This window comes from Alligator sinensis, unplaced genomic scaffold (genome assembly GCF_000455745.1).
Source record: "Alligator sinensis unplaced genomic scaffold, ASM45574v1 scaffold611_2, whole genome shotgun sequence".
In the NCBI taxonomy this organism is placed as follows: domain Eukaryota; kingdom Metazoa; phylum Chordata; order Crocodylia; family Alligatoridae; genus Alligator; species Alligator sinensis.
This window is the reverse complement of record NW_005841869.1, coordinates 361,128-385,827: the sequence shown is the minus strand read 5'-3', so window position 1 is coordinate 385,827 and position 24,700 is coordinate 361,128. Positions and strand designations below refer to the sequence as shown.

At 56.7% G+C, this 24,700-nt stretch overlaps 1 protein-coding gene across 3 annotated transcripts in view; it reads left to right on the top strand.

The window, feature by feature from the left end:
* GPSM1 (G protein signaling modulator 1) overlaps positions 1-24,700 on the top strand; it is a 100,983-nt gene that overhangs the window by 32,585 nt on the left and 43,698 nt on the right. For 2 of the 3 annotated variants that reach the window (XM_014526590.2, XM_025193736.1), the window contains exons 3-9: positions 719-854; positions 1,500-1,642; positions 3,990-4,113; positions 5,739-5,854; positions 7,033-7,188; positions 9,362-9,470; positions 14,445-14,571. In XM_014526590.2, coding sequence (XP_014382076.2) covers positions 719-854; positions 1,500-1,642; positions 3,990-4,113; positions 5,739-5,854; positions 7,033-7,188; positions 9,362-9,470; positions 14,445-14,571 — 911 coding nt within the window. The remainder of the gene's footprint in view (positions 1-718; positions 855-1,499; positions 1,643-3,989; positions 4,114-5,738; positions 5,855-7,032; positions 7,189-9,361; positions 9,471-14,444; positions 14,572-24,700) is intronic. The other variant, XM_025193741.1, reaches the window with a different exon arrangement.

Genomic DNA, 24,700 nt, shown 5'->3' with positions numbered 1-24,700 from the left:
CTGCCGAACTCCCTGTCTGGAGGCATCCGTGCAGCCTGGGCTACCATTGCCCGTGACCTTTCAAGACTGTTAACTTTTGGTAGTTCTCTGGGAGGTGGCTCAAGGCAGGTGTCGTGGTAATAGCCATGGGAACCAGTTGAGCATCCTTGAGCCTGCCCCACTTCTCAGGACTGCCTGATTTGAACCCCACGATCCAGGATTTTCATAGGCTCCAACCCAGCTTGTAAGCACACCTGTTTGTGTGCACAGGGGTAAGGCTGAATTGCACGTGTAGCAGCTTCATGCAGGATAGTTGAAGTCGCAGGTTTGAGGGCAGTTCAGGGGCCTGTTGGAAACCTAGCCTGCCTTGATCCCTCTTAATCCAGCAGGCACCTTTAGAAACTAGGTATGCTCTGTCTGCAGCTAGTTAGATTATTGTAGTGCCTGCAAATCTTCCCCTCTCTGCATAGAGGTGATATCCCAGCACGGGGGCAGAGGCGAGCCGTGCAGCTCCAGAGCCCAGATTCCTCCAGACACGGTACAGGAGCTGTGCCCTGGATGGGCGGCTGGACATGCCCCCCTCTGCCCTGCAAAGCACGTGATCATTGTACCACGTTGTACCAGCTCTGAGAAGAGCTGATGAGTCTCGTGGGCACCCTGTCCAGCCCTCCCCAGCTGAGAGGGTCTGGGGAAAGGCTGGTCCTCTCCAGTGCGTGGAAAAATTGGTCTTCTCTTGCAGAACCATCGGGGACCGGATCGGAGAGGCCAAGGCCAGCGGCAACCTCGGGAACACATTGAAAATCCTCGGGCAGTTTGATGAAGCTATCGTGTGCTGCCAGAGACACCTGGATATATCTCAGGAGCAGGGAGACAAGGTAAGGTCGGCACTGTTCGGTGGGGAATACTTCTGTCATGTGTCTGGCTGCGTCTGACTGGCAGTTTTTCACCAGCGAGGCCTGTCACTGGCCATATCATGGGGACACAAGTTTAGGGCTGCAGCATGTCAGGAAGGAGCACGGTGGGATAGCTGATGCTGTCACTGCTCATCCCCTTGGTTGTTTTTCCCCAAGGAACTGGACCAAGACCACCAGGCAGCCAAGAGATGAGCCTGGAGGCCTCCCATCTCCCTCCACATCCCCGTTCTAGAGGGTAGAGACATGGGTTTTAGTCCTGCCTGCTATAAGACCTTGGGCAAGTCACCTTGGCTCTCTGTGCCTCGGTTTCCCTGTCTGTAAAATGGGGCTAGTGGTATTGCCCACCTTTGTGAAGTGCTTCAATTTCTACTGGGGAGAAGCCCTGCAGAATTGCCAGGGGATAGCAGTCAGCACCCTGGGCTCTCTTTGGCCTGCTAGTCATACCTTTTGGACAGTCCCTGGGCATCCTCTCATCTCTCTGGCTGGGCTTCTTGAGGAGGCTGCCGTGGTCTGGCTTTGGGCTGCTGCCTTTGCCTTAAAGCAGGAAGATGGCGTGTTGTGGAGCATAACATCCATTGCCCTGCAACATTTGTGCTTCCTTTCCAGGTAGGGGAAGCCCGAGCGCTGTATAACATTGGCAACGTTTACCATGCCAAAGGGAAGCAGCTGTCTTGGAGCGGGGCCCAAGACCCAGGCTACTTGCCTGAGGAAGTCAAGGAGACGCTCCAGAAAGCTTCAGAGTATTATGAGTAAGTACCAACCTGCCCGTCCCTTCCTCCCTTGGCAGGGGATGGGGCCGCCCGGAGCTGGCGGCAGCAGCAGGACCTTGAGGCTGGGATCATGCAGGAGCAAACCCAGCAAGCCTCCGGCAGGCCATAGCGCTCCGTTAGGTGCGTACCCTAATTGCTCCATTTCGGTGCTGGTCTCCGGACCCCTCTGGGGAGCTGCGTGGGGATGGCCAGGCTGATGATACCCTCCTCTGGGCCAGGACTAGGGAGGAAAGGGTTTGGACCCTTTCTCGATAGCTAAGAGGTTTCCCGTTGCTGAGGAGGGAGAGAGGAAGCCGGGAGTCAGGGCATGAAGATTTCTTGAGGGCTGTTTGAGAAGCTTTGGTGAATCACTCACAGCCTCGTGGGCAGACGCATCGAGCCCTTTTGCATCCCACTGGAAAGGATGTGGCACCTCTAAAGATCCAGCCATTGCCTCAGTTTCCCTAGCATGGGCAGTCTCTGTGGATCTTCTTTAGACTCAAGGGAGCCCTTTTGAATAAGGCTCTGTATTCAGCGTGAGGATAGTACCACACTGCTGCCTCGTCCCTTCTGTGTCTGTAGTCGTGTGCAGCCCTCGCTTCCAGGCATGGAGCCATTTTGTCCTGTTTGGAGTCCCTACCACAGACCGGAGGCGCTGAAATCAGGATGGGGATCCAGGTCCAGCTGAATTAGCTTTCGCTGGGCAGGATCTCTCTGCAAACCCCACTTCCAGCCACAACATCAGAGAATCGTACACAATGAGGGTGGGAAGGGACCTCAGGAGATCCCATCTATCTCAGCCCCCTGCTCAGAGCAGGACCAGCCCCAACTCCATCATCCCAGCCAAGGCTTTGTCTAGCCATGTCTTAAAAACCTCCAAGGATGGAGAGTCCGTCACCTCTCTGGGTAACCTGTTCCCGTGCTTTACTACCGACCTCATGAGATGTTTTTCCTAATATCTAACCTGAACTTCCCTTGCCGCAACTTGAGCCCATTGCTCCTTGTCCTGTCACCTGCCCCCACTGAGAACAGCCCAGCTCCATCCTCTTTGCGACCCCCTCGCAGGAAGTTGAAGGCTGCTATTAAGTCCTCCCTCAGTCTTCTCTCTTCCAGACTAAATAAGCCTGGTTCCCTCGCAGTCCAAGGTGGCTCAAATGCAGGAGGGCTTCAAGAGCATCGTAGAGCTCGGTCTTAGCATAGGGAAGGGCTCCATAGCTGGCTGCGAATGGAGCCAGCCACGCTCCAGCAGCAGATGCAGCAATAGTCAGCACCCATCCTGGAGCCCCTGGAGTTTGTCCATTAAGCACAAGAGCTTTGCTGTGTATGGTCATGAGCTGCGTGTGTTGATGGCTGCTCTACCAAACACATGCAGAGTCAGGGCATGACCAAAGGCAATGCTTTGCACACTGGTGCCTGTGGCTGGCATCTCTTTCTCTCCCAGAAAGGCTGCAAGGGGGGGAGCTGTGTCTGCTCCGGGGGTGGAACCAGTTGGGTCTGCTCAGCAGCTGAGGATTAGAGAGCCCCAAATGCCACACAGACTGTTAAGCTCACCTGCTCCCTAGCGTGGCAGCCAAATACCTCAGGGTCCAGCTGGCAGCTGCATGGGAACGAGCAGCCAGGCAGCACCACCATGATTCACACACAAAGATGGGCCAGCCTTGTGCACCAGAGGCATGTGCTGCTGAGCTCTCCGCTGCTCCCTGCTTCCCTGGCTGGCCATGGTTTTACCAACCAGCGTGCTTTTCCCAGGGCTGCGGTGCTGCGATTCCAGGCACCGGGCAAAGGCACGCTTGCAAATGACTCTCTTAACAAAATGTCCTTCTGGGAAGTTTTATTCCAACACGGGCCCACGAGTTCCCTCGTGGTGCTGGGGCTATAGGTCGACCCATGAGGCAGGCTGCAAAGTCCACCCCCCCAGCCTCTTCCCTTTGCAAGTAGCTGTTCTTCCAGCCCGCGCTGGAGCGTGCCCCTGGAGGTGTCGGACCTGGTCGTGGAACCGCAAGCAGGGACTTTCCTTCCCCTCCGGTGTGGGGGAAACCCCCTGTCTGGGGCAGGGCATGCAGGGTCCCCATGGGCTGTCAGTGCCGAGTTCTCAGCCATTGCAGCCTGTCTCATGGCAGCCCCATGCCATTTCCAAATCGATTCACTCACCTTGTTGTGTGCTGGAAGGTGGCTGCCAGGTTGGCTTGGGGCATGCTTTTCTCCCCCTTCTTGCAAGCTACGGGCTTGACTTGGATAATGCGTGGTTCGCTCGGGCCAGCCAGGAGCAGATGCACCCCTCCCTTTGCTTTCACGCTGCGTCTCTCGGGCTGAGCGTGACCAGGCGTGCCCCTTTGCTTTGCTGCAGGAGAAATCTGTCTCTGGTGAAGGAGCTGGGGGACAGGGCCGCACAGGGCCGTGCCTACGGCAATCTTGGCAACACCCAGTACTTGCTCGGCAACTTCAGCGAAGCCATCGCTTTCCACAAAGAGGTAGGAGAGAGCTGGTGGGTTGGGGTGTGGATGCTTGGCCAAGCCGATGTTTGCTCCAGTGCATCTGGAGGGTGCAGTTGTCCCTGTAATGAGGGATGAGGTGGTGGTCGGCTGCGGGCTGTGCTGTACCACGTGCTCCCAGGGCAGTAGCTGGTCCCTGTCCGAAGGCACGGGGAGCGGCACCGACTCCACCAGGGATCCCCGCAGAGTCGGCAGGAGGAAGCTGCCTCTCAGGAGGTGCTGTGGGATGGGGACATTGCGGGTGAGGCTCAGCGAAGGACCCAAACCCCAGTCCCTAGAGGGACCAGCAGCCTGTGGAAGACCTGAAGTCAGGGACCAACAGCTGGACTCTTCTTGTTCCTGGGAACCATCCCGGTGGGCTGGGAGTGAGACCCCTTGGTGGGACCGACAAGATTTGGGGGACGGGGACTTTCCGGCTCCCAGGGCCACCAGCTTTCCCAAGCAGGAAACAACCTTGATGGTGAGAGCCCCAGCCTGCAAGCCCTGTGTGCGGACTGGAGAGATGCGCAGAGGTCTCCATGGTGATAAATAAGCCGGCGGAGAGCAAAACAGGACAGGGCTGGTCTGTTTTACGTTGTGCTGTGCAGGCGTGCTCAGCCGCCGGAGGAGATTGCTGCCCAGCCCCGCTCCCTTCCCGGCGGGGCAGGCAAGGACCTCTCCGGCTGGGCCAGGGGTTTGCAAAACAGAGTGGTTCCCCGAGGAGTGAAAGGCAGACGTAGCTGGGACCAGGCTTCCCGAGCAGAGATGTCTTGGCCATCACCCGGCTGAGGGGCACAGGGCTCGCCGCTTGGCACGGCTGCTGGGAAAGCCTCGCGTGTCCTCGGCTTGGGAGCAGAGCCGCTCCTGCAAAGAGCAGCTTCAGAAGCCTCGGGCGCATTGTGCGTGACCTGGCAACTCTCCCCTGTTCTTAATTTTAATTAAGGCCAACAATGTATTTAATTAAGCAGCTGAGACAGCTTCTGAGCAGGAGCAAATGTTTTTATTAAGGGTGGCAGATGTCGGCAGTGCCTCAAAACAGCCTGGATCATCTTGTGGCACAGACAGGGCCCAGCTCACCTGATGGGAGCAATGGGGGCACCGTGCCCCCTCCTGCTTCCATCCCAGAGCAGCGCACCAGGCATCGAGGCAGGGGCAGCAGTGCTTGGGGTCTGCAGGAGAGGGGCCTGGGAAGCTGCCCCCAGCCCTGAAGACAAGCGGCGAGGCAGGGGACAGTGATGGGAGAAGGTGGAAGCGAGCTAGTGCATAACCGAGGCCTGGGCTTGGTGGGAGCTGGGCAGAGGCTGGGAGGAAAGAGGCAGCCCATGATGGTTTCACGCAGCGGGCATGCATTCAGGTGATACAAGGCCTCCCGGGTCTTTGCAACCAGTTGCCTGACTGCATCACTGGTGGAATTGGGCTCTGCCTTCAGCCTAGCACTTAATGTGCTGTGCACAACCGCGGAGGGGCTGCCTACCTCCCGCTGTCCCTGCTCCAGAGCCTGGCAGCATCGGGGCCCCAGAGAGAGGGTGCTGATGGGCAGCAAGTATGGGGCACGCGTAGCAGAAGCCGCAGCCGCTGGGTTGGTGTCGGACCTGTTCTCATGGATCCGTGTGTGACCGTTTCAGCGCCTCGCCATCGCCAAGGAGTTTGGGGACAAGGCGGCCGAGAGGAGAGCGTACAGCAACCTGGGCAATGCGCACATCTTCCTCAGCAGGTTCGACATCTCGGCGGAGTACTACAAGTAAGTGCCCGGCTGCCTGGGGGGAGCAGGGACCCGGCAGGCTGGGAGGTTGCAATCTGCCGCAAGGAATCCACAGGCTTCAGTCGCCACGGCTCAAGTATGAGCCACAAATACACATGTGTGAAGAGCTGCCGTGTGCTTCAGGGAGAGCTCATGGGGAGCGGGCTCCGAAATGCCTCCTATTGCCATCTGCTGGCCATCCCCGCCCCTTTCCCATCTCCAGACTGCTGGGAAGAAAGGCTCCTTCCTTGCATGGGTTCGTCTGGGTGAGCTTGTGCCCCGAGCACTCCTGCCATTTCACGCTGGGCCGTGACTCCCTGGCTGCTCTGGACTCTCGCAGCCGTCAGGGTTGCTTCTAGGCTGGATTGGCATAGGCAGCGATGGGCAGTTTCAGCTGAGAGCTGTGCAGGGTGATGCAAGGGGCTGAGCGGCTATGGCAGGGACTGGGCTGAGAGCCTGCCTTCAACCAGGCACATGCCTGGTTTACAAGCACAGAGGGAGGAATGAGCAGGTCATCCTCCTTCCTTAGGGTTTAACCTTCCTGATAATAACTGCAGTTCCTGACAGTTGATGTCCACTTCCCAGGAACTAGCACTTGCTGGGGACTGTCTTGATACACAGAGTGAGGACTGACTGGATCAGAGACTAAACTACCGTGCTTTGCACCTCAGCAGAGTCCCCCCAAAGCCAGACTGCAGTGCCAGGAGTGCCTCTTCAATTATAAAGCAGTGCTGCCCGCTCTGGGAGGGGAATAGTCTTCCTTCAGGAGCAGGTTTATAACCCAAAAGCCACTTGAACAAATTCAAGGTGCGATGGAAACCAGCCACAGAAACGTTCCACGTAATTTGTGGAATGTTTTTGTAGCTGGTTTCTTCTTTTGTTGCATCGTTAATATAAGTAATATATCATTTTAATACTAATTAAATATTAATATATTTTGATTTCCTGGATGTGGCAGGTTTACTATTTATGGAATGATTAACAGGTTAATTGTACCCTAACTGTAACATCTGCCAGGGCCCCTGAGTCACAGGGCCCTTTCTCCAAGGGGCACAGAGGAGGAGAAAAAGACATCAGCCAACTTTTACAGGGGGCATTTTTTTGCATAAAGTAGGCCCTTCTAGCTTTTTCTGCCAGCTTGCAGATGCCCACCATGAACCTGCTGTGTCTTCATGCAGGAAAACCCTCCAGCTGTCCAGGCAATTGAAAGACCAAGCGGTAGAAGCTCAGGCTTGCTACAGCCTTGGAAACACCTACACGCTGCTCCAGGAGTACGAGAGAGCCATCGAGTACCATCTAAAGCACCTGCTGATTGCACAGGAGCTGGGCGACAGGTACGGGGCTTGGGCTGGTACTTTGTGAACGTGGTGGAGGTAGCCTCTTGCCCATGAAAAAAAAGTATGAGCCTCTGCTGCAAGAAGGTTCATTGCAGTCATTGCTCTGTCTCTGCCGTGGCTGCTGCTGATCCCTGTGCCCTCGTCTTGGGCACCTGCAGGGGAACAGAAATAGCGTCCCACTGAGAGGGGCTGGACTGAACAGCCCCACGCAGCAGGAGCTCTGAGATGCTGCCGGAAGGTCCCTGCTGATGCGATGAGAAGTGCTGTGTGGGAATGCGCGGTGTGTCAGCTGGCACAGCTGGGGCCAGGCATCCTCTTCCCTGCATAATCACCTCTACCTCTGTTATATGTTTTGCCCCTGCCCGGCAGGAAGCTTTATCCATCCGCCTGAATATTTGCATGCCAGGCTTCCAGTTTCTTGCATCTCATTAACTGAGCTAGTCCGGGGGTCTGCCCAAATGACCCACTTTCAACTTCAGATAGATGCAGGCAGCTGGAGGTGCAGCTTAGCACGTGGCAGAAGATGCAAGGGAAGCCAGGGAGAATTGGCTAGAAGAAGTGAGACTCCCAGGACAGATGAGGAAATAGCCAGCCAAGAGGAGGGTAGAGCTTAGTGGCCTCTCGTGTCATCAGATGGCCTGGGCACATTTGTTCAGTGTGGGCAGCGAGTTCAAGCACCCGGTCTCAGGGATGGCCAACCCAAGCCGCTTTCAGCCTTCATCAGGGCTGGACATTTGTGATCCACATGATGTCAGGGGCACAGCAGGTGCTGGGCCCTTTCTGGAAGTCAGGCCTGAGCTGCACATCTGAAACCAGGGGCCGCATTTGAACATGATTGCGGGCACCTGGGCTTCTTCAGCTAGTTGTTAGAGAAGCCACTGGGGAGATCAGGACTCTGTGCTTTGCTCTGGACTCCTGTGGGTGAGTTTTTCTTCTTCTTCTTACCTCTGCAGTCCTGTTTCAGAGAAGAGAAAACTCAGATTTTCCTGGCTGGAGTAGTTGTGAAAATGCCTTATTGCTGGTAGTGCAGCGTGAGTGTTTTGGGCGAGAAGGGAAGAAGGGGACAGAGAAAGTGAGCTGGGGATGGCTTCCTTGTTGAAATCTCTCCAGTCTGTCTGGCTGTGGTGTGGTCCCTAGAGACATGATGGAAGGACCGCCCTGGATGCGGTGCTAGGGACTCCTTTCCCTGGTGGGCGCTGGGATCCGTCCTTGAAACCTAGACTGGACGGCAAACTCAGCTGTGCTTCGGGAGCAATTTTGTGCTTCTGGGAGGACAACGCAGTGCATCTAGATAGGGCTTTGGGGCTAATTATGTAGTGAAAATGCTAATAACTGCCCCCCCCTGCAAAGTGTGAGCCACTGGGGTCCTCCAACTCTTGCCACTAGATGGAGCAAAGACATTAAAATGGAAGCTCTGCCCAGGCAGGAACAGAAATCCTCTTGCATCGGGTGCTGGTGCCCGCAGCTTGCTGGTACTTTGCAATGAAGGGGGACAGTTGTGCCCGCAGGAGGTGGTGGGCACAGTGTGGGGAGCACCCCTAGCCGTTCAGATTAAAACCAGCAGCACTGAAGCAAATGCTTTAGAGATTCCTTATAAACCCACAGCATGTGCCCAAAATGAGTGTGCATGGCTGCGAGCAGTTTGCATGGGCGGACTGGCAAGCCAAAGTGATTGCCGGCCGTGCAGTATTCCTGCACCTGCAGTCAGGGGGCACAGAGGGGCTGCTTGCAGGGGGAGGTTTAACTGAGATTAGGCAGGCTCCAGTGGCCCGTGGATTCCCCCCGACCTGGTTCAGCCCCTGGCTACCTGCCTCCCTGCTGCACGTGCCTCTCAGTGCTGGTTTCCCACCCCCCTGCTTCCCAGGACTGCTTACCCTGGCTTGGAGGGCAAGGAAATGTCGGGTATCTCTGGCCAGAAGCCTTTGGGGCAGCTTGGAGAGCAGAACGAGTGAGAACTTGCCCTCCAAATGCAGCACTGAGATGAGAGCAAGGCTCCGGCAAAGTTGAACCTTGCTCCTTGGGAAGCTGGTGAGGGGGGAAGAGGGGTTTCTCCCCTCAAGCTGCTGTCAGGCGTGACCCTAGAGGCCAGAAAGGCCCCGAAAGCGTTGGTGGCTTTCTTCCGCTGAGCCTTGCACAGAACGTCTCTGGATGCTGGTTTCCTGTTTTGCAGAGTGGGAGAAGGAAGAGCCTGCTGGAGTCTCGGAAATGCCTACATCTCCCTGGGGAACCACGAGCAAGCCCTGCACTTTGCACAGAAACATCTTGCAATATCCCAAGAGGTAAGATGAGCCAGTGCAGATCAGAGGCAGCTAGACCTCCTGGCTGGGAGGAAGCCATTTATTATGCCAATCAGCTCCGCTGCTGGAATTGCCCTTTTCCGGCAGTTATTGGTATTGAAAGCATCCATCATGCGTGTTGTTGAAAGGCTATCTTTAGGATTTGCAGAGGAAAGCTGGAAAATCTCTCTTTCCTGGGGGACCCGCAGGCTGTGTCTCAGTCTTTATCTCGTGTTCACTGTAACTGGATAGCTCAGCCCTGGGGCTCTCTCAGCCTGATGCCTGGGCGGTGATTGCTGGGACAGGGAGACAAGAGGGGCTTTGCTAAGCTGCTCTGCATTGACGGGTCTCATCCTCCTAGAAGCACATGGGTCCAACCTCCTAGTAAAACACCAACAATTGGAGGGGGGGGTTTGGTGATTTTCTTGGCTGAGAACAGTGAGTGCCCGACTCGGGGCTGGTGCCAGGCTTTTCTGGTCTGAAAGTCGTGGGGAGCCCCTCAGAAGCCAGTTCTGCTGAGACTTGCGGCCGGGGTTTAGGACAGAAATCCAGCAGAGTAGGGCAACGGGCAGGCCAGGCTTTGACTTGCTTGTCTGAGCCAAATTTAACAAAGTCTTCCCTGTCTCTGAACAACACGGAAAGGCCAGAAAAAGGCTTCGCTCACGTGGCTTGAGTGCAGCTCTGCGCTTGTAGAAGCTGCTTCTTGAGGCTTAAAAGAAAACTAGCAACAAGAAATGGCTGCTGACCCAGTGCCAGCCTGAGAACGTGGCCAAGGCTTTTTCCTCGGCTAAAAACACTGGTCCCCTTCAGACCTGGGCAGACTGAACAGAGGATGGCAGTGGAGTTTCAGCCTCTTTGCCCTGCATCTGAATTGGCTTGTGGCCTGAGATGCGGGCTGACGAGGTTCTTGCAATGCCCTTGCTTTTTTCCTATATCTAGCAACATCGGTGTGAACCCGCCATGTAGACGTACGCAACCAGGGTTAAACCTTTCGTATAGGGATGTAATGGTCCTGATTTAATCTAAATCAGCATCATCGAGGGTTGTGCTGCTTGCAGCCTCTCCCCATTTGGGCTTTGCACTAATGAAACCAGATCAGCACTAATAATAGGCTGGGTGACATGCATGCAACTTGTCTAATCTACGCAAGGCCTGAGGCTTTTCAGGTAGCTCAGCGAGAGAGAGACAGCCAATGTGCTTTGCAGCGGACCTTTACGGTTTGTTATAAGGAAATTAGCCCTGGCCTCTTTATTATCCCCCACAAGGAAATTGCCCTTTTAAAGCACTGTAATGGAAACCACCATTTGTAAGCGCTTAGTGCATTCTCTTGCCCTCATCTATTAGCGTGGCTAAGTCTTGGGGAAGGGCTAACATGCCAGCCCAATTATGCACTTAATTATACTTGTCAGCCATTCAGAAGAAAAGCTGCTCGTCAGCCCCGTGCATTGTAGGACAAATTAACTTCTCGGCTTTCGGTTTGGAGCCTGCTAGTGTGGGTCTGATTACTCAGAGCCAGATGGAGGCTCAGCTGCTGGCACTGCAGATGAGAGGGGATGGGAAGACGGGAACAATAGGAGCTCCGGCTGCTGCTGGGGGTGGAGGGGAAGCCTTTTGGGGATTCACAATGCTGTTCGCCTTGGGGTGGATCAGGCTGATTACAGGGCATCATTGGGAGCCGGTTACTCATGGCAGGTGGCTGATCGTCTCCCCCCACTCCACACTGTTAAATCGGGAGTGGTGTTGAGAACCAGAGGGCAGGGATTTGTTCCTAGCGTGAGCCATTGCTGCATAGCATCTTCTGTAGAGATCGGCTGGTTTCAGACACAGCTTGGTCCCGTCATGGCCAAAGAGAGCCCGGCACATGCTGCTCATCCTGGGACCCCTGCCTCTGTCCTCTGCCCCTTGTGCCACTAGCTGGAAAGTTGAGGGCAGCATCTGGGAGATGAAGGGGTTTTGTCGGAGCAGAAGCTGCAGTCCCGCAGGCACGAGGCCAGGATTCAGGGTCGTGGGTCTGTGCCCAGGTGGAGGAGGTGGCCGGGAGCAGGAAGCACAGAGCTGAGGGTGATGCCATGTGTCCTTTGCAGCCCTGTGCGTGGTTTTTGGTTGATCAATCAACCTGCCTTCCTGCTCCCTGCCCCATAGCACAATGGTGAGTGCAGAGCTGCCTTGAGTCCTCTCTCCTGGGCCTGTCTGCGCAGGGTCTGCCGTGAGAGGCAGCACAACCCCTTGGCAAAGGACAAGCTCCATGCAGCCGTGCCAGGGGCCAAGGCAGGAGAAGTCCCATCCCCTGGGCTGTGCCCTCCACTTTGTGCATGAAAACAGGCAGTCCTCTCCCCCTAGACTGGAGATCGCTTTGAGAGGGGAGCAAAGCCACGGCTCCCCAGGGGAGCTTGGGCTCTGCTTCCTGGATGGAGGCATCTTCCTGGTGGTCTGAGTGGCCTTTGATTCCTGATGTGCTGTTTTCTTAGCCCTCCAGCCTGCCCACCCCGTGCCTTTGCCTGTCTGCTGAGTCCTGGGCTCTCCAGGGCAGGACGGTTGTCTCTCCCACTTCTGCGCACAGTCCCTAGCAGGATGAGGCCCTGATGGAGGTGTCCGGGCACTGGCATGGTGCACAGAATCAGCAAATTGAGCTCCGCGGGGCTCTCCTACCTCTTATAAAGCAGGGGATTGTGACCCCAAAGAAAGCAGGCCAAGCTCAACCCAAGGAGAGGCCAGCACATAAGCTGCTCCAAGCAGATTTTGCTAAGTGTCTTGGCAGAACGCCTCTGTCTGAGGGACCCGGTCCTCTAAGAAACCCTGTGACCGGTGGCAGTCGGCAGCCTTTAACCTGGTGTCTGAAGGACTCGGGGCCTGACCAGAACCTGGTCGGTCCTCTGAGAGTGTGTCAGCAGCCGCCCAGACTAATTGGCAGAGGATTGTTGCCTGCCTGGAAGCTGTCTGATCTCCCTGCCTTCAGTGGCATTCAGCGCCTTGTCACAGATAACACGGGGATTGATGATGTTGTTTTTAAGATGGCTCAGACCCCGGAGGCTATCTCAGCGAACCACAAAGCCAGCCCTTGCAAGGCATTTAACAAGGAGGTCGTGCCTCTCCTATGGGACGGCCAAGGTCTCTCCTTCCAAGAGAGACCACTATTTTCTATAAAGATTTGAGGCTGAGATGTAGCCTGTTCCCCTGTGTACCCGGGGAGGGGGTGGTTCTTACCTGGACCGCTCAGAGCTTGGGGTGGGAGCGCAGAAGGGCAGCGGGGCTGGCTGGGATGGCGTAGTTCACGTGCACTTGGCAAACCTTTGCTGGAAACTGGTTGGCGGCTGTTTCACTGCAGGAAGGGACTTGCTTTTACAAGATCACTGTCTTCATCAAAATAACACAATCCCACTGGAAGATTTATCCCCTGAACTGACCTCTGGGTCTGTATTGGCTGGACTAGTTGCACAGAAGTCGCACATACCTAGATGTGTTAGGGTTTCACACAGAGCCGTCTGTCTTGATGCAAAGATGACACCGTATTGGTGCAGCGGGGACCTCACCTGCATTGAAGAGCATTTAGGGGACACCAGCAGCTTTGGACAAATGCGTGACACTTGTCACATAGCTGCTGGCAGGACTCTTCTTTCGCAGGGAAAAGAGAGCAGCATCTAGGGCTTTCTCAGGGCAGGCCACAGAAAGGTCTAGGGGAGACACAAGTCCCACCGAAATCCCCCTGGCCTGGCTATAAACCTGTCCCTCGGCCAAACTGTGTTTCTGGCTGGTGTATCTGTGTCTAATTTCTGTGGGAAGCCAGGACTTTTAATAGCATCAGTCCTTTACGTAAAGAACAGGCAGTCCGGGTCCAGGCGTGAAACGTCCCAAAGGAGCAGCTCCGGACCCCCGCCTGTCGGGCAGCTCAGCGCAGTTGTCGGAGCAGGTCCTGTTCCTGGCTGACGTGCTGCTGGATATCATCATCATCAGGGAGGACGGCGGACTCGGGGCGCGGAGCCAGGCTGGAATTATTCCGGCGCATCCCAGCCCTGCTTAATTGCCGGAGCTGTGTATGCAAGCCCCGGCTGTGACACAGATGCACGGTCTGTTCAGCTGTTCGTTGAGCGGCCGTCTGGTGCTCAGTAACTATGGCAATTTTCGAGCAAGGGGGCTGGGATTGTCAGGGCCCTTTGCCAGTCCCAGGCTTTTCCTCCCCGGCCTGTTCTGCAGCCTGAGGGGAGGCAGGTCCCCGCACAGGGGAAACTGGGCTCTTCAGGAGCGAGTTGGCAGGTACAGGTGACGCAGCCTTTTGCTGTTGGAGCCGGCACATTTGGCAGCAGCTGCTGCCATCTTGACTGGGAAGAGAGACGTCTGAGGGGTTCGCTTGCTCGGAGCTGGCTCTCACCCAGCGCTCCGGCATGGGGTCGGGAGAGAGCTGTGCTGTGTGGCTGCTGTTGATGCTAATCCTGGCCCCCGGCACTGCAGCATCTCTCCATCCTTGATGGCTTCCTCAGTTGTGCTAGGTGCTGTGCAAAAGCAGAAGCATGATCATCCTTCACTCGCCCGCCTCCTGTGCCAGACTTAAGGGGCGACTGAACCCCTGATCGTTGCTGTGATGGTGGTAGTGCCTCGCAGGCTAGTCAGTGTGCTAGTCCCTGCTTTGGTGCAGAAATGAGATCCCACCTCCGTCCCAGAGAGCTGCCGTGCCCGTAGGCAAGATGGCAAAGGGTGGGTCAGCTTGTCAAGTCCAAAGTCATCCCCGCATCGGTGGCAGGGCTGTGGTTAGCATGCTGACCTCTCCTTTCCAGCGCCTGGCCAGGCCACGCTCAACCCAGGGCCCAGGGGAATGCAGCACAGGACCAAGAGTGATGACGACAGGTGGCTGAGCTGCCTCGCGGGGAGGAGAGGCCCTACCCCTCGCTCGGCTCCTGCTGTGGGGCTGGAAGCCCCTTTTATTGGGATGCTGGCTGGCGGCACGCTGCCGTTTCATTGCACCCTGTTGCCTTTGCTCTGCAGATCGGGGACTGGAACGGGGAGCTGACGGCTCGCATGAACATGGCCCAGCTGAAGACCGCCCTTGGCATGGTGCTGGGCGACGAGGATGGAGACTGCGCCCATCACTACACTGGCTATGAAGCGCAAGGTAAGGCTTGCCTCGCCTCCCAGCATGGCCTCGGCTAGCAAGAACTCCCCGCTGTCCCGCAGGGGCCTGCACAGCCTCTGGCTGAGGATTGGGCATGCTTGTCTGGGGGGCTCTGGTTAATATTATCCCTTGGGACAATCTGCATGGCTGGCTGGGGGGCCTGGGCTCCCTTGCTCTGAGGCAGGTGCTGCAGCCAGCTCCCCCAAAATCGGATGCTGCTCAGAGAGCTGCTGACTCCGAGCCACGGCAGCATCCTGCAAACATGCCCTGGTTCAGCGCGGCTTTACTGGCACGGACGCACCTCGCCAGCCGGCGTCCTTGTTTTCCCTCCGTTGGCAGCCTGGGCTCGAGGGGCACCGTGCGCCCGTCTGCGCGGGTGGCTCAGGGAGCCAGGAGGAAGCCGGCGGAACTGTTTGCTTAGCGTGTTGATTTTGAAGGTGTAGCCAGTAGCTGAAATGCAGCTGCCCATCTAGAGCTGCCACTGCTGAGCTGGGAGCCACGTGGAGCCCGGCTGCCATCCCAGTGCCAGGCAGAGCCTTGGCCCACAGGGCTGCTCCCTCATCGCAGCTGTGGCAGTAGCTGGTTGATTAGCTGCTGCCCCGTTCCACAGTCCCTGACTCCTCCTTAAAAGCTCCTTCCCTCGGGCAGGCGTGTGGGTTGCAAGCAGAGACTGGGTCACTCTGGACACTGGCTTGGCTGCTCTGTCTCTGCTTGGCACTTGCTTCCCCCCGAGCTGATGTGACCTTCCCTCCCACCATGCTCATACCCATTGCTTCCCCTCTGGAGGAAGCTGCCAGCAAAGACCTGCCTCAATGCCCTTTGCAAGGCCCAGGAGGGGTCTTCTTTCACCTCCCAGCATCCAGAGACCGGCCCCCCCGAGACATGAAGCCAGCATGCGAAGGGTTGAGACTTTTTTTTTTCTTTTGGCAAGAGCAAAGGGAGTTGGGGGGAGATGGTGATGAATTGTTCCTGCAGACAAGAACTGGGGAAGGGCAGGCAGCTCCTGGACCCCTCAGCCCTGCCCCTAGCCCCACGTGGTCCCCAGTTCCCGGGGAAGGAGGTAGTGGCACAAACCAGGGGGCACTGCTTGTGCAAGGCTTTTAAGGGTTATAATGACCTCATTCATCAGTGGTGCCATCGATCGGGCTGCCAAGGCCAGGCTTGTTCTCCACACAAGCACAATGTGTTCTCCAGGGCCGGGTGACAGAGCCTTGCTCCCGGGGAGGGAGAGCCAGGCCTGAGATGACCGGCGGACACTTTCCTAGCAAAGCATGGCCTGGCAGGCCAGCTGGAGCTTGGAGGGGCTTGCCCCAGGCTCCCCAGATGTGCCCGGGAGGGGAGGTCAATGCCCATTCTCTTCCCGTGACGTGGAGGTGACTGTGGCATGGGTCAGTGATGCTGGAGCCTGGGTGAGATGTGGCAAGGAGGCTCTGAGCAGGTCTCCGGTTATCTGAGATCAAGCAAGCTTCACTGTGAGAATAAATCCATGCCTTCTCACCCGGTTCTGAGCCCTGTGCCCCAGTGCTCTCTTGCAGGAGAGCATAGGAAGATAGTTGCAGCTATATGTGGCATTGTATGGGGATATACAGCATTGTATGTTGCTTCCTTATTTTGGGATATACGGCATTGTATGTTGCTTCCTTTCAAAGCTCCACGGGGAGTTTTGCTCGCGGTTCTGGTAAACAGCTGCAGTCAGGCTCCACCCCAGACCTAGCTGCATTTCAGCAGCGGGTGAAAGATCAGCAAACCCAGCCTGGGTTCAAGGCATGCCCTCGAGCCCCAGACCAGATGAGAGCTGGAAGTTTCTCCACCTGCCCTCTGCTACTTGTGTTCAGATGCATGAGTTTTGCACAGCCCCGTTCCTCCATTGGGGTTTGTAGGTGTTAGTAAATGTGGCTATGTATAGGCAGCCATAGAAACCTCTTTTAAACAAGGTCAGTTAATAAATGTGTGTTAAAGCTGGGGAAGAATAACCTTGCCCTGCAAGGTAGTGCCCAGAGCGGGTAGAGTAAATGATGATTGCGCTATGCACAACTGCGCTCTGTTTGGGCTTCCTGCGTATGTGCGCGCGCCAGAGTAGCAGTATGGATGTCAGAGGCGAGGGAAGGATTGCCTTGTACTGCAAGTGCAGGGATTGTAGCCAGGACCCCTGGGCTCTCTCCTTGGCTCTTAGACCATCTCCCTGCTTCTACGTGAAATTGGTGCACAGAGGAGGTTACTAATGACTCTGCTCTCTGGGGCTCACTCAGGCTCATTTAGTGGTTCCAGGGCACTTTGGGACCCTCTGATGTGCCTATTAAATAATAAAAGCATTGCTATTTATTATGGATAGCAGCAGGGGAGCAGCTGGCTCTGCAAGGGGAAGCGGGTGAGAGAGAGACCTGCCGTTCTGGTGACTTCTGGGCCAAGCCTGTTGTCGGGTGTCGGTAAATCAAACCCTCTGCCCTTTCCTCTTCTCCACCCTGCTCCTGGTTACGGTTATTTCACAGCTGCCAATTCATGTGGATGCTGAAACCAGCTGGGGGCCGTGGGAGAGCAGTGCTAGAAACATCCCCGCGCGATGCAGAGGGATGCGACTTCCAGGCCCCTCGCGCGCATTGTGCATGTCAGCCTCAACGCATAGACGCTCGGTGCAAAACACCAGCCCGTTGTGCAGGTTATTTTTTGCTTCTGCTCGTCGGGCCTGGCATAGCGTGGGGAAAAGGCTTTTATCTGATCTGATCTTGGCCCCTCGCGCCGGGCTCTTTGTGATCTAATTGATACTCCGCGAGCACTGGGCCGCTGGGAGACAAAGCTGGAGGCCACGGGAGCGGGGCGACTCTGCCGAAGTCTTGTGAAAGCAATGACCTTGTCATGGAAGTGGAACACGCTGAGCTTGAAGCAACAAACAGAAAGGAGCCGGGGCGGTGCTGGGGGATGGGGGCGCTCCAAAAGCAGAGCAAAGAAAGGGCTGTGTCCGTTCTCCCGAGCAGCCGGGCGTGCGAAACAGGCTTCTGCAGCACATCTGTCCCGGGAGAGACTGCCCCTCATCCCAGAGGGGCTGTAGGGTCAGCGGAGACTGGTGCATCGTTTGCTCTGCCCTCTTGCAGAACAGGGTCCTCGAGAATATATCCCCGTCGCGACTCAAGGAGGAGCTGGGTGGGCTCGGTGTGCCGGGCCCAGGCCGCCTCACCACCCGCCGCTCGCGCCCACGCCTCCCGAGATCAGTGAGCGATGGGAAAGGGGAAGTGTGGCCAGAGAAGCCGTTCTCATGAGACTCAGCACAAGGGCCTTGGGCTTGTTCCAGCCCAGCGAGCAGCACCGCGCGCTTCCCAGCCGTTGGCCTCCGAGCCTTTTCCAAGGGTCAGAGTCCCCTTGTGTTTCGTGGATGGGGAAACTGAGACGCAGAGAAACCGAGTGACTTGCCAGAGGTCGCACGGCGGGTCGGTAGCAGAGACAGAAGTGGGACATTGATTCCCTGGCGCTCAGTCTGGTGCTTCTTGGCCTTCCATACTTTCATCATAGGTAGGGTCGGAAGGGACCTGAGCAGATCATCAAGTCCGACCTCCTGCCCTGGGCAGGAATGAGGGCTGGGATCATATGACCCCAGCTAGGTGATTATCTAACCTCTGTTTGAAGACCCCCCAAGTTGGAGCAAGCACCACTTTTGGCTCAGATCAAGTGTCTCGGCCTCTTGTGGGCTAAGATCAAGCGGGGGCATCCGAATCCCAAGACCTCCAGGCTTGGGCCTGCATGTAGGATGCAGATTTGGGAGCATCTGAAGTCCCCGGGTGAGAGGCTGGGATGGAGGATGCTCGCTGGTTGTAGCGCCGTACGTGGTGTTAGAGCGGTCGTCGACGTGGTTTTTGGAACGGTTGAGTTCTGCCCCGTCGATGTGATTTGGAACCGATTTGGCTGATTTGGCCTGGAACACAAATATATCAATTAAAAAAAAAAAAATCTGCCTCTGGCTTCATTCTTATCCCACTGCCTGCCGTAGCTCTTGTGTCCCCTTGTCCCTATGAGCGTGTTATTTGTTTGCCAGCGCTGTCCCCTCCCTTCCCTGTTTTCTGCCTTCACTTTACGTTTGCTAGCTTGCTCTGTCCGTTCCCAGCATCTGAGGAAGGGAGTTCAGGCTTACGCAAGCTGTGATTTAATTAGTCTGTAAGGTGCATCTCTTCCCTGCCTTCTGCCTGACGTCACGAGTAACAGGATGGAGGCTCCTGCGTCCCCCAGATCGGTGCAGGCTTCTCCTGGACAAGCCTCCCATGCGCTGCAGTAGCTCGCATCCAGGCTCCTATGGCCGAGGGGGCACATTACTTCCCCCTCCTGTCCTACCACCTGGCTAGGATGGGATCCTGCTGCACTAGGATCCGGTGGAGAAGGATCCTGCTCGGATCCGGTGGACAAGGCGCTGGCCTGGCCCCTAGCCTGTTGCATGGGTTCCCTGTCACATGGAGCTGTCAAAGCCCATGCACGTCTAGGGAGGGAGCCAGGCTGAGTGCGACTCTCCTGCATGCAGCTGAGATAACTGGGCTGGCTAATGACTCCCTTCTTCAGTGCCTTCAGATTCAGAGGTGCTTTTATCCCCCAGCTGCAAGGTCCCCTAGGAAGCCCCAGAGCTCAGCTGTGTGCCCCCCTCCGGGAAGAATTTGTTGCTGGTGAGAACGAAGGGAACCTGCTGAGCAAATAAGGAGCTGCTGTGTGAGACCCACAATGGAAAGCATTGTCCTGCGCTGGGATGCGGGCCAGGAGCCCCAAGCATGCACAGCCAAATATGTCCTCGCTGCTCCAGGGAGCGAGTGGAGGTGGGGGTGGCGTGCGCTGGCTGAGAGCTCGCAGGGCAGGGAAAGACTGGCACCAGCCTGCCCGCTAGAGACACCTCTTCTGGGCTGCGTGTTTGTGTCTGAGACGGCGTGTGGCACTTCCCGGGCATTAACCGGCACCTGCAGCACGCTGGGGGCCGTATGAGCTGGATCCCCCTTGCAGACTGAATGGGAGTGACTGAGGGACTCCAGTTTGAGTGCCAAACCAGAGCCTGCGAGCACCTGGCTAGTACCCCCACAGCTGGGCCACGCTTCCTGCATGCATGCGTTCGTGCACATGAAACACAGCAGTGCCCTGAAGCCCTTGCACGCTCAGGCCCTTCTTGTCTGTCTTCTCCCAGGGGAAATTGGCCTGGCTCTGGGGGAGCTGCCAGCTGGGAGGAGAGCTGGGGGGAAGAGGCTCAGTTGCATTAAGAAAGCAGAGACACGAGAGAGATGGCCGCCAGCTCAGAGGAGTCCTGGCACATCTCCTTAGCAAATGCTGACTTGGGGCTGATGCTGCTTTTGCACCAGCTGCGCGCCATCCTGAACGTGCCTGGTGATGGCAGCGGCCTGACCAGCAGCTAAGTGACACCCCCTGGCAGCAGGGTGGTAGGGGAGTGCTGCCCCCCCTCCTGCCCACCCCTCAGGCCAGCAACACAAAAGTGCATTTCAGGCTCGAAGGGCAGGGAAGGACCCTTAACCGCCAGCCCTCCCTGCCACCCCCCACCAGTGAATGGGCACGGAGCTGCTACTCGCTTCCTATTCATCCATCATCCCTAACGATGACCTCAGGCCCCCTCGCACTAGGCGCTGCACGCTCACTGGAGAAGAACCAGTCCCTGCTCCAGCCCGAAGTCCTGGATGCCCCGGTGCTCCCGTACGGGGGGGGGTGGGTTGTCTAGGCAGGCCCTTCTCTGGCACAGCCCTTTGGGGTGCAGTCTCTCCTCTTTGCAACCTGAGCCTAAGAACGTGCCTGTGCCCGTATTTTTCAGCCGCAACAGCCCCTTTCCCAGCCGGCAGCTGGAGCGAGTGCTGTGCACGGCTCTGAATGTGCTGGGGCTCCGTCCGGGGTGGAGCTCAGTCCTGGCCTCTCTGAGAGGGGCATGGATGCCCAGATAAGTCTCAGGGCTACTGATTTGGGCTTCTTATGCTCCCTGACTGCGGATACCACCCACCGTTTCCCAAGAGCTTTGGAATTTTTCCTCTTCATCCTTGCAGGAAGAAAGCCTGGGTTCACCTGGTCGGGTACTAGCTATGATAGCGGATGGTTTCAGCCTTGGGGGCTTCAGGGTTAACAAGCCACATGTGCAAAGCTAATGAAATGATCTGTTTTGGGCTCAGCTGGGGGGGCTGGCATTCAGCACCTTGGAAACACAGCAGTGCCTGCCCCCCCCGGGGGCTTAGCCTGCTTTTGCTCAGTGAAACTCCACCGACTTCAGCAGAGCAGCTCCTGACCCAGCAGGAGGGAGCCTACGGACCATCCCTCTTGACTCATGCGTGACAAATTAGTGTTTAATGAACCTTCATTTATTCTGTGAATGTGAGGGCAGGCAACCTTCCACCCCCCCCCGCCAGTCGGGAAAGCAGGACTCTGCTCGTGACCCCCCCCATCCTGGGCACTCATAATCTACTGCACAGCCATCAAACTACTGACGTGCTCCCAGCATCTCTGGGCCTGACGTCTCTTATCGAGAGTCGTTCCAGTTTCAATGCAAGGTGCTGGGGAGGATCACTCAGGTTTTGCTGCGCGGCTGTTGTGCGCGTGTCCCGCGTTGTCAAACGCTTCACTGAAATCCATGCTCTGAGTCTGCCTAGACTCAGCTTTGGTGGCATCTGTTTTTGCACGAGGATCCTTTCTGACAGAAGCATACAGCACAGCGAGTCGGGGCAGAAGGAGAGGCTTCAGGATGAGGAGAGACAGCCTTGAGCTAACAAAGCTGACGTGTTTGTTCATCAGGACGCCGGAGGACACGGCTCTGTTTGTCTTCCGCTGTCGGAGATCCATGCATCCGAGGGAGCAGCTCGAGATGATGCCTCACGTGCCATCCCCTGGCACAGACGTGTGCATGTGCAGATGTGTGCACGTGGCCTGAGACGTGGGACAGTGCTCTTTGGGTGCCCTGTGGCACCTGCATGCACGTGGCCTCACAAGCCTCTCCTTTTGGGAAGAGCCTGTGATTTGATTTTATTTATGTATTTATTTTTGACAAAGGCTCCAGTCAGCATTAGAACCGGCAGAACCCGTCCTAGGTGGGCGCGTGAAGGACTTGTTCTCCTCTCCTCCAGCATCCGGGCTGCTGGCTGTAGATTGGGTCTGGCTCGAAGCTTGCTGCAAGCGCACGGTTTCTTTGCACAGCCAGGGCGTGGGAAGTGGCCGTGGTTGTGATGTTTGTAGCCATGATGAACCGTGCAGTTCAGTGTGGCATGCATGTGCTGCAGCAGGTGTCTGTGCCCGCCACAGACTGGTCTGCACTGGCAGAGGACTCTTGCAAGGGTCAGACGCATGCATCTGGCTCAGTGCAGAGATCTGGGAGCCCTGATGACACCTGCCAGGTAGCAGCTCGGAGTCCAGCACTGCTCTCCGTGTCCCAGCCCTGTTTGGTCCCAGAGGTCCTCTTGCAGCCGCACGGAGCACGTGTCTCTGTTCCTTATCACTCTGAAGCCTTTATAAATAATGCAGCTCTCTGCTCCTTAGCTGGAAGGGGCCCAGCTGGTAGCAGGCCTGGCAGAGCACGTGGGAAGCCAATGCCCAGAGGACGGAGCAAGGGCCCTGACTCCCTTCTCTTCAGCTGCTTTGGTCGCAGGCGTTTGAGCTGCGGAGACTTTGATGGCTCGGATGAGCTGCTATTTATCTTGGTCCCTGAGTCAGTCTGGGAGCACGCAGCTGCCTTAATTATGCTTGTTTAGCTCTTGGAGATGCTGGCTGGGTTAATTACAGCATGTCACCGCTTAGCAGCCACTCCGCTTCCCTTTGATATGCTGCTTATTCCCCCGAGCTGATAATCACAGTGCAAGATGCGCTGCGCTCTCCGCAGTGGGGTCCCGTCCCTCCCTCCTTGCCGTCCTAGGGCGAGGGTCCTCGAGCTGCCCCAGACGTTGCTCTGAAGCAGTGCAGCAGGTATGGTCCCACCCCACGGCATTGCTCACCACCCCGAGACTCCTCCCTTGGCAGTTGAACCTGATTTCAGAGCATGGCCACATCTTGGCCCTTGGCTTGGCCAGAGGCAGGCCTCCTGGAAGCCGTGATTCTCAAAGCTGGCCTCTAACTTAGCTCCAGGCTCCCTGGGCTTTGACTCGGCTCCGTCTCTGTTCACGGTGGGTGGCAGGAAATGGCTATTAAAGATCTCACGGCCACAGAGCAGGACAGGGCCTTGCCTGGTTCAACACTTAGCATCATTCCCTCCTTACTGTGCACAGGCCGCCCTCCCCAGAGCTGGCTGCATTCCAGGAGAGTCATGTGCAAATGCCCCGTGGGCTCTGGGGGGCCGCAGACATGTGAAATACAGCTGTCTTGAGACAGTGATTCAGCTGTCAGAGTGGATTTTGGAAGATCCAGGAGTCGGGTGATACAGCCAGGCAGTGTCTCTGGCCACAGGAAGCATGCAGGAGCCTCTTGGCGCAAGAAGGGAGCGGAGAGTTGTTGTATATTCTATATCTTTTTTTCTTTTTTTTTTTTAAGAAATGGTTTTTATCATGGGGAAAAAATTATTTTGGAGAGTTTTTTGTAATGTTCAAGATCTCCGGCTGTTTGCTCAGCTGTATGTTGCTCTTTGTGCCAGGGAGGATCACGCTCCGCAGCCAGGCCGAGCAAATGTGCACCGTGCCCTTATCTTCCACACAGTCGAGCGTTCGCCCCATCCTGCTCCTCGCAGTTCTCAGCCAGTTGGTTGCTTTTGGCCCAAGGAAGAGCAGGCCCTGCACAGGGAGCTTTGCCCTGGAAATCAGCCTGGACTCCTGTCTGATCCTGGCACTTGCCAGAGGACAGATTCCACGCTTCTCCTTCCTGCGTTTCTACCTCCGCTGGGTTTTGAGCTGCTCTTGCCCTGTATTGAGCATGACCCATGGACCAGGCAGGTTGACATGGTGTCTTTAGCCAGTCGGGAGAATCACATTGGTCCCAAGCATGTGTGATTTGGAAAAGGTGAGAGCAGCCAGCTGTGCAGAGCCACCTTCTGATGTCCATGGGCACGTGGGGGTGCGTATCCGATGTGGTCTATGCGAGTGTGTTACAGAAGGTATCCGGGGATGCTGTTGCCGGTGCGTTGCCCAGGTGCAGGGTCTGAGGTGTGTCGGCAGCTCTTGCAGACGTGCCCGAGGTAACTGGCATGGGCACTTGATAGCCTGGAGCAGCTACAGCAGCAGGGAGCCCGGAGCAGACTGCCTGCCTGAGTATTTACCTAGGCCCTGGCTGACACCTAAAGGGCCACAGCTACCCTGCCCTGCATGGGGTATCCAAGCAGGCTCCGGTGCATTGACACAAGCTCCCACCACCTTGGACGTATCCTGAGCAGAGGAAGTCTCTGCTCTAAGCAGTGTGTAAGCTAAATAAAGGCGGCCTGCTTCCCAGCCCCACCAGCCAGAAGGGAAACTGAGGCACCAGGGGGTCAGGTGACTTGCCCAAGGCCGCTTGCAGAGCTCAGGACTTTCCCCCCGATGCTTGGAGGCAGGAGCCAGCCCCTTTCCCACAGGACCCTCCTCGCTGCCTGCACGGAGCTCGCCTAAGACTGGGGTCAGGGCCTTCCCCCTGCCCTCCCTCCTCTTTCCTCCACTGCCACCCCAGGCAGTGACCCGAGGTACCGTGGCTCCCCCGCCCAGCCAGTGCAAACATTGCCAGGCGCGAAGGCATGGGCAGGGCCAGGCTCCAGGTCCCGTAATCATCTTGGAGGCCAAACAGCAGCCGGATCAGCGCGTCACGGGGCTTGTCAGCACCTATTCACTGCAAATAGCGGGTCTCATTTGCCTCTCCCCGCACCGAGAGCACCAAGACTGCCTTCCAGCCCTGGTGACAGGGAGAGCGGATGCCAACGTTTATCAGCCAGGCGTTAGTAATAATAGAGGTCAAGTGGATTTCTGGTAACGAAGCCCATTATGTGTTCGAAGACTAATTAGAGCCCAGAGCAAGCTGCCGCTCCTCCTGGAGGCTTTTCTTTGCTGCCGTGCTCCTTTTTTGCTCTCCCTGTTTCAAAGGCGGCTGTAACAGCCGAGCTCTCACTTGACACTAATTTCCCCAAGGGGATGCCGGCTGCAGGGCGTCACAAGGCCGCTGTGCATGCTCTGGTCATCGTGCTGCCTCTCAGCAGGCCTCTCTCTGCCCTTGCGGCACAGTCTCATTCAGCAGGCCA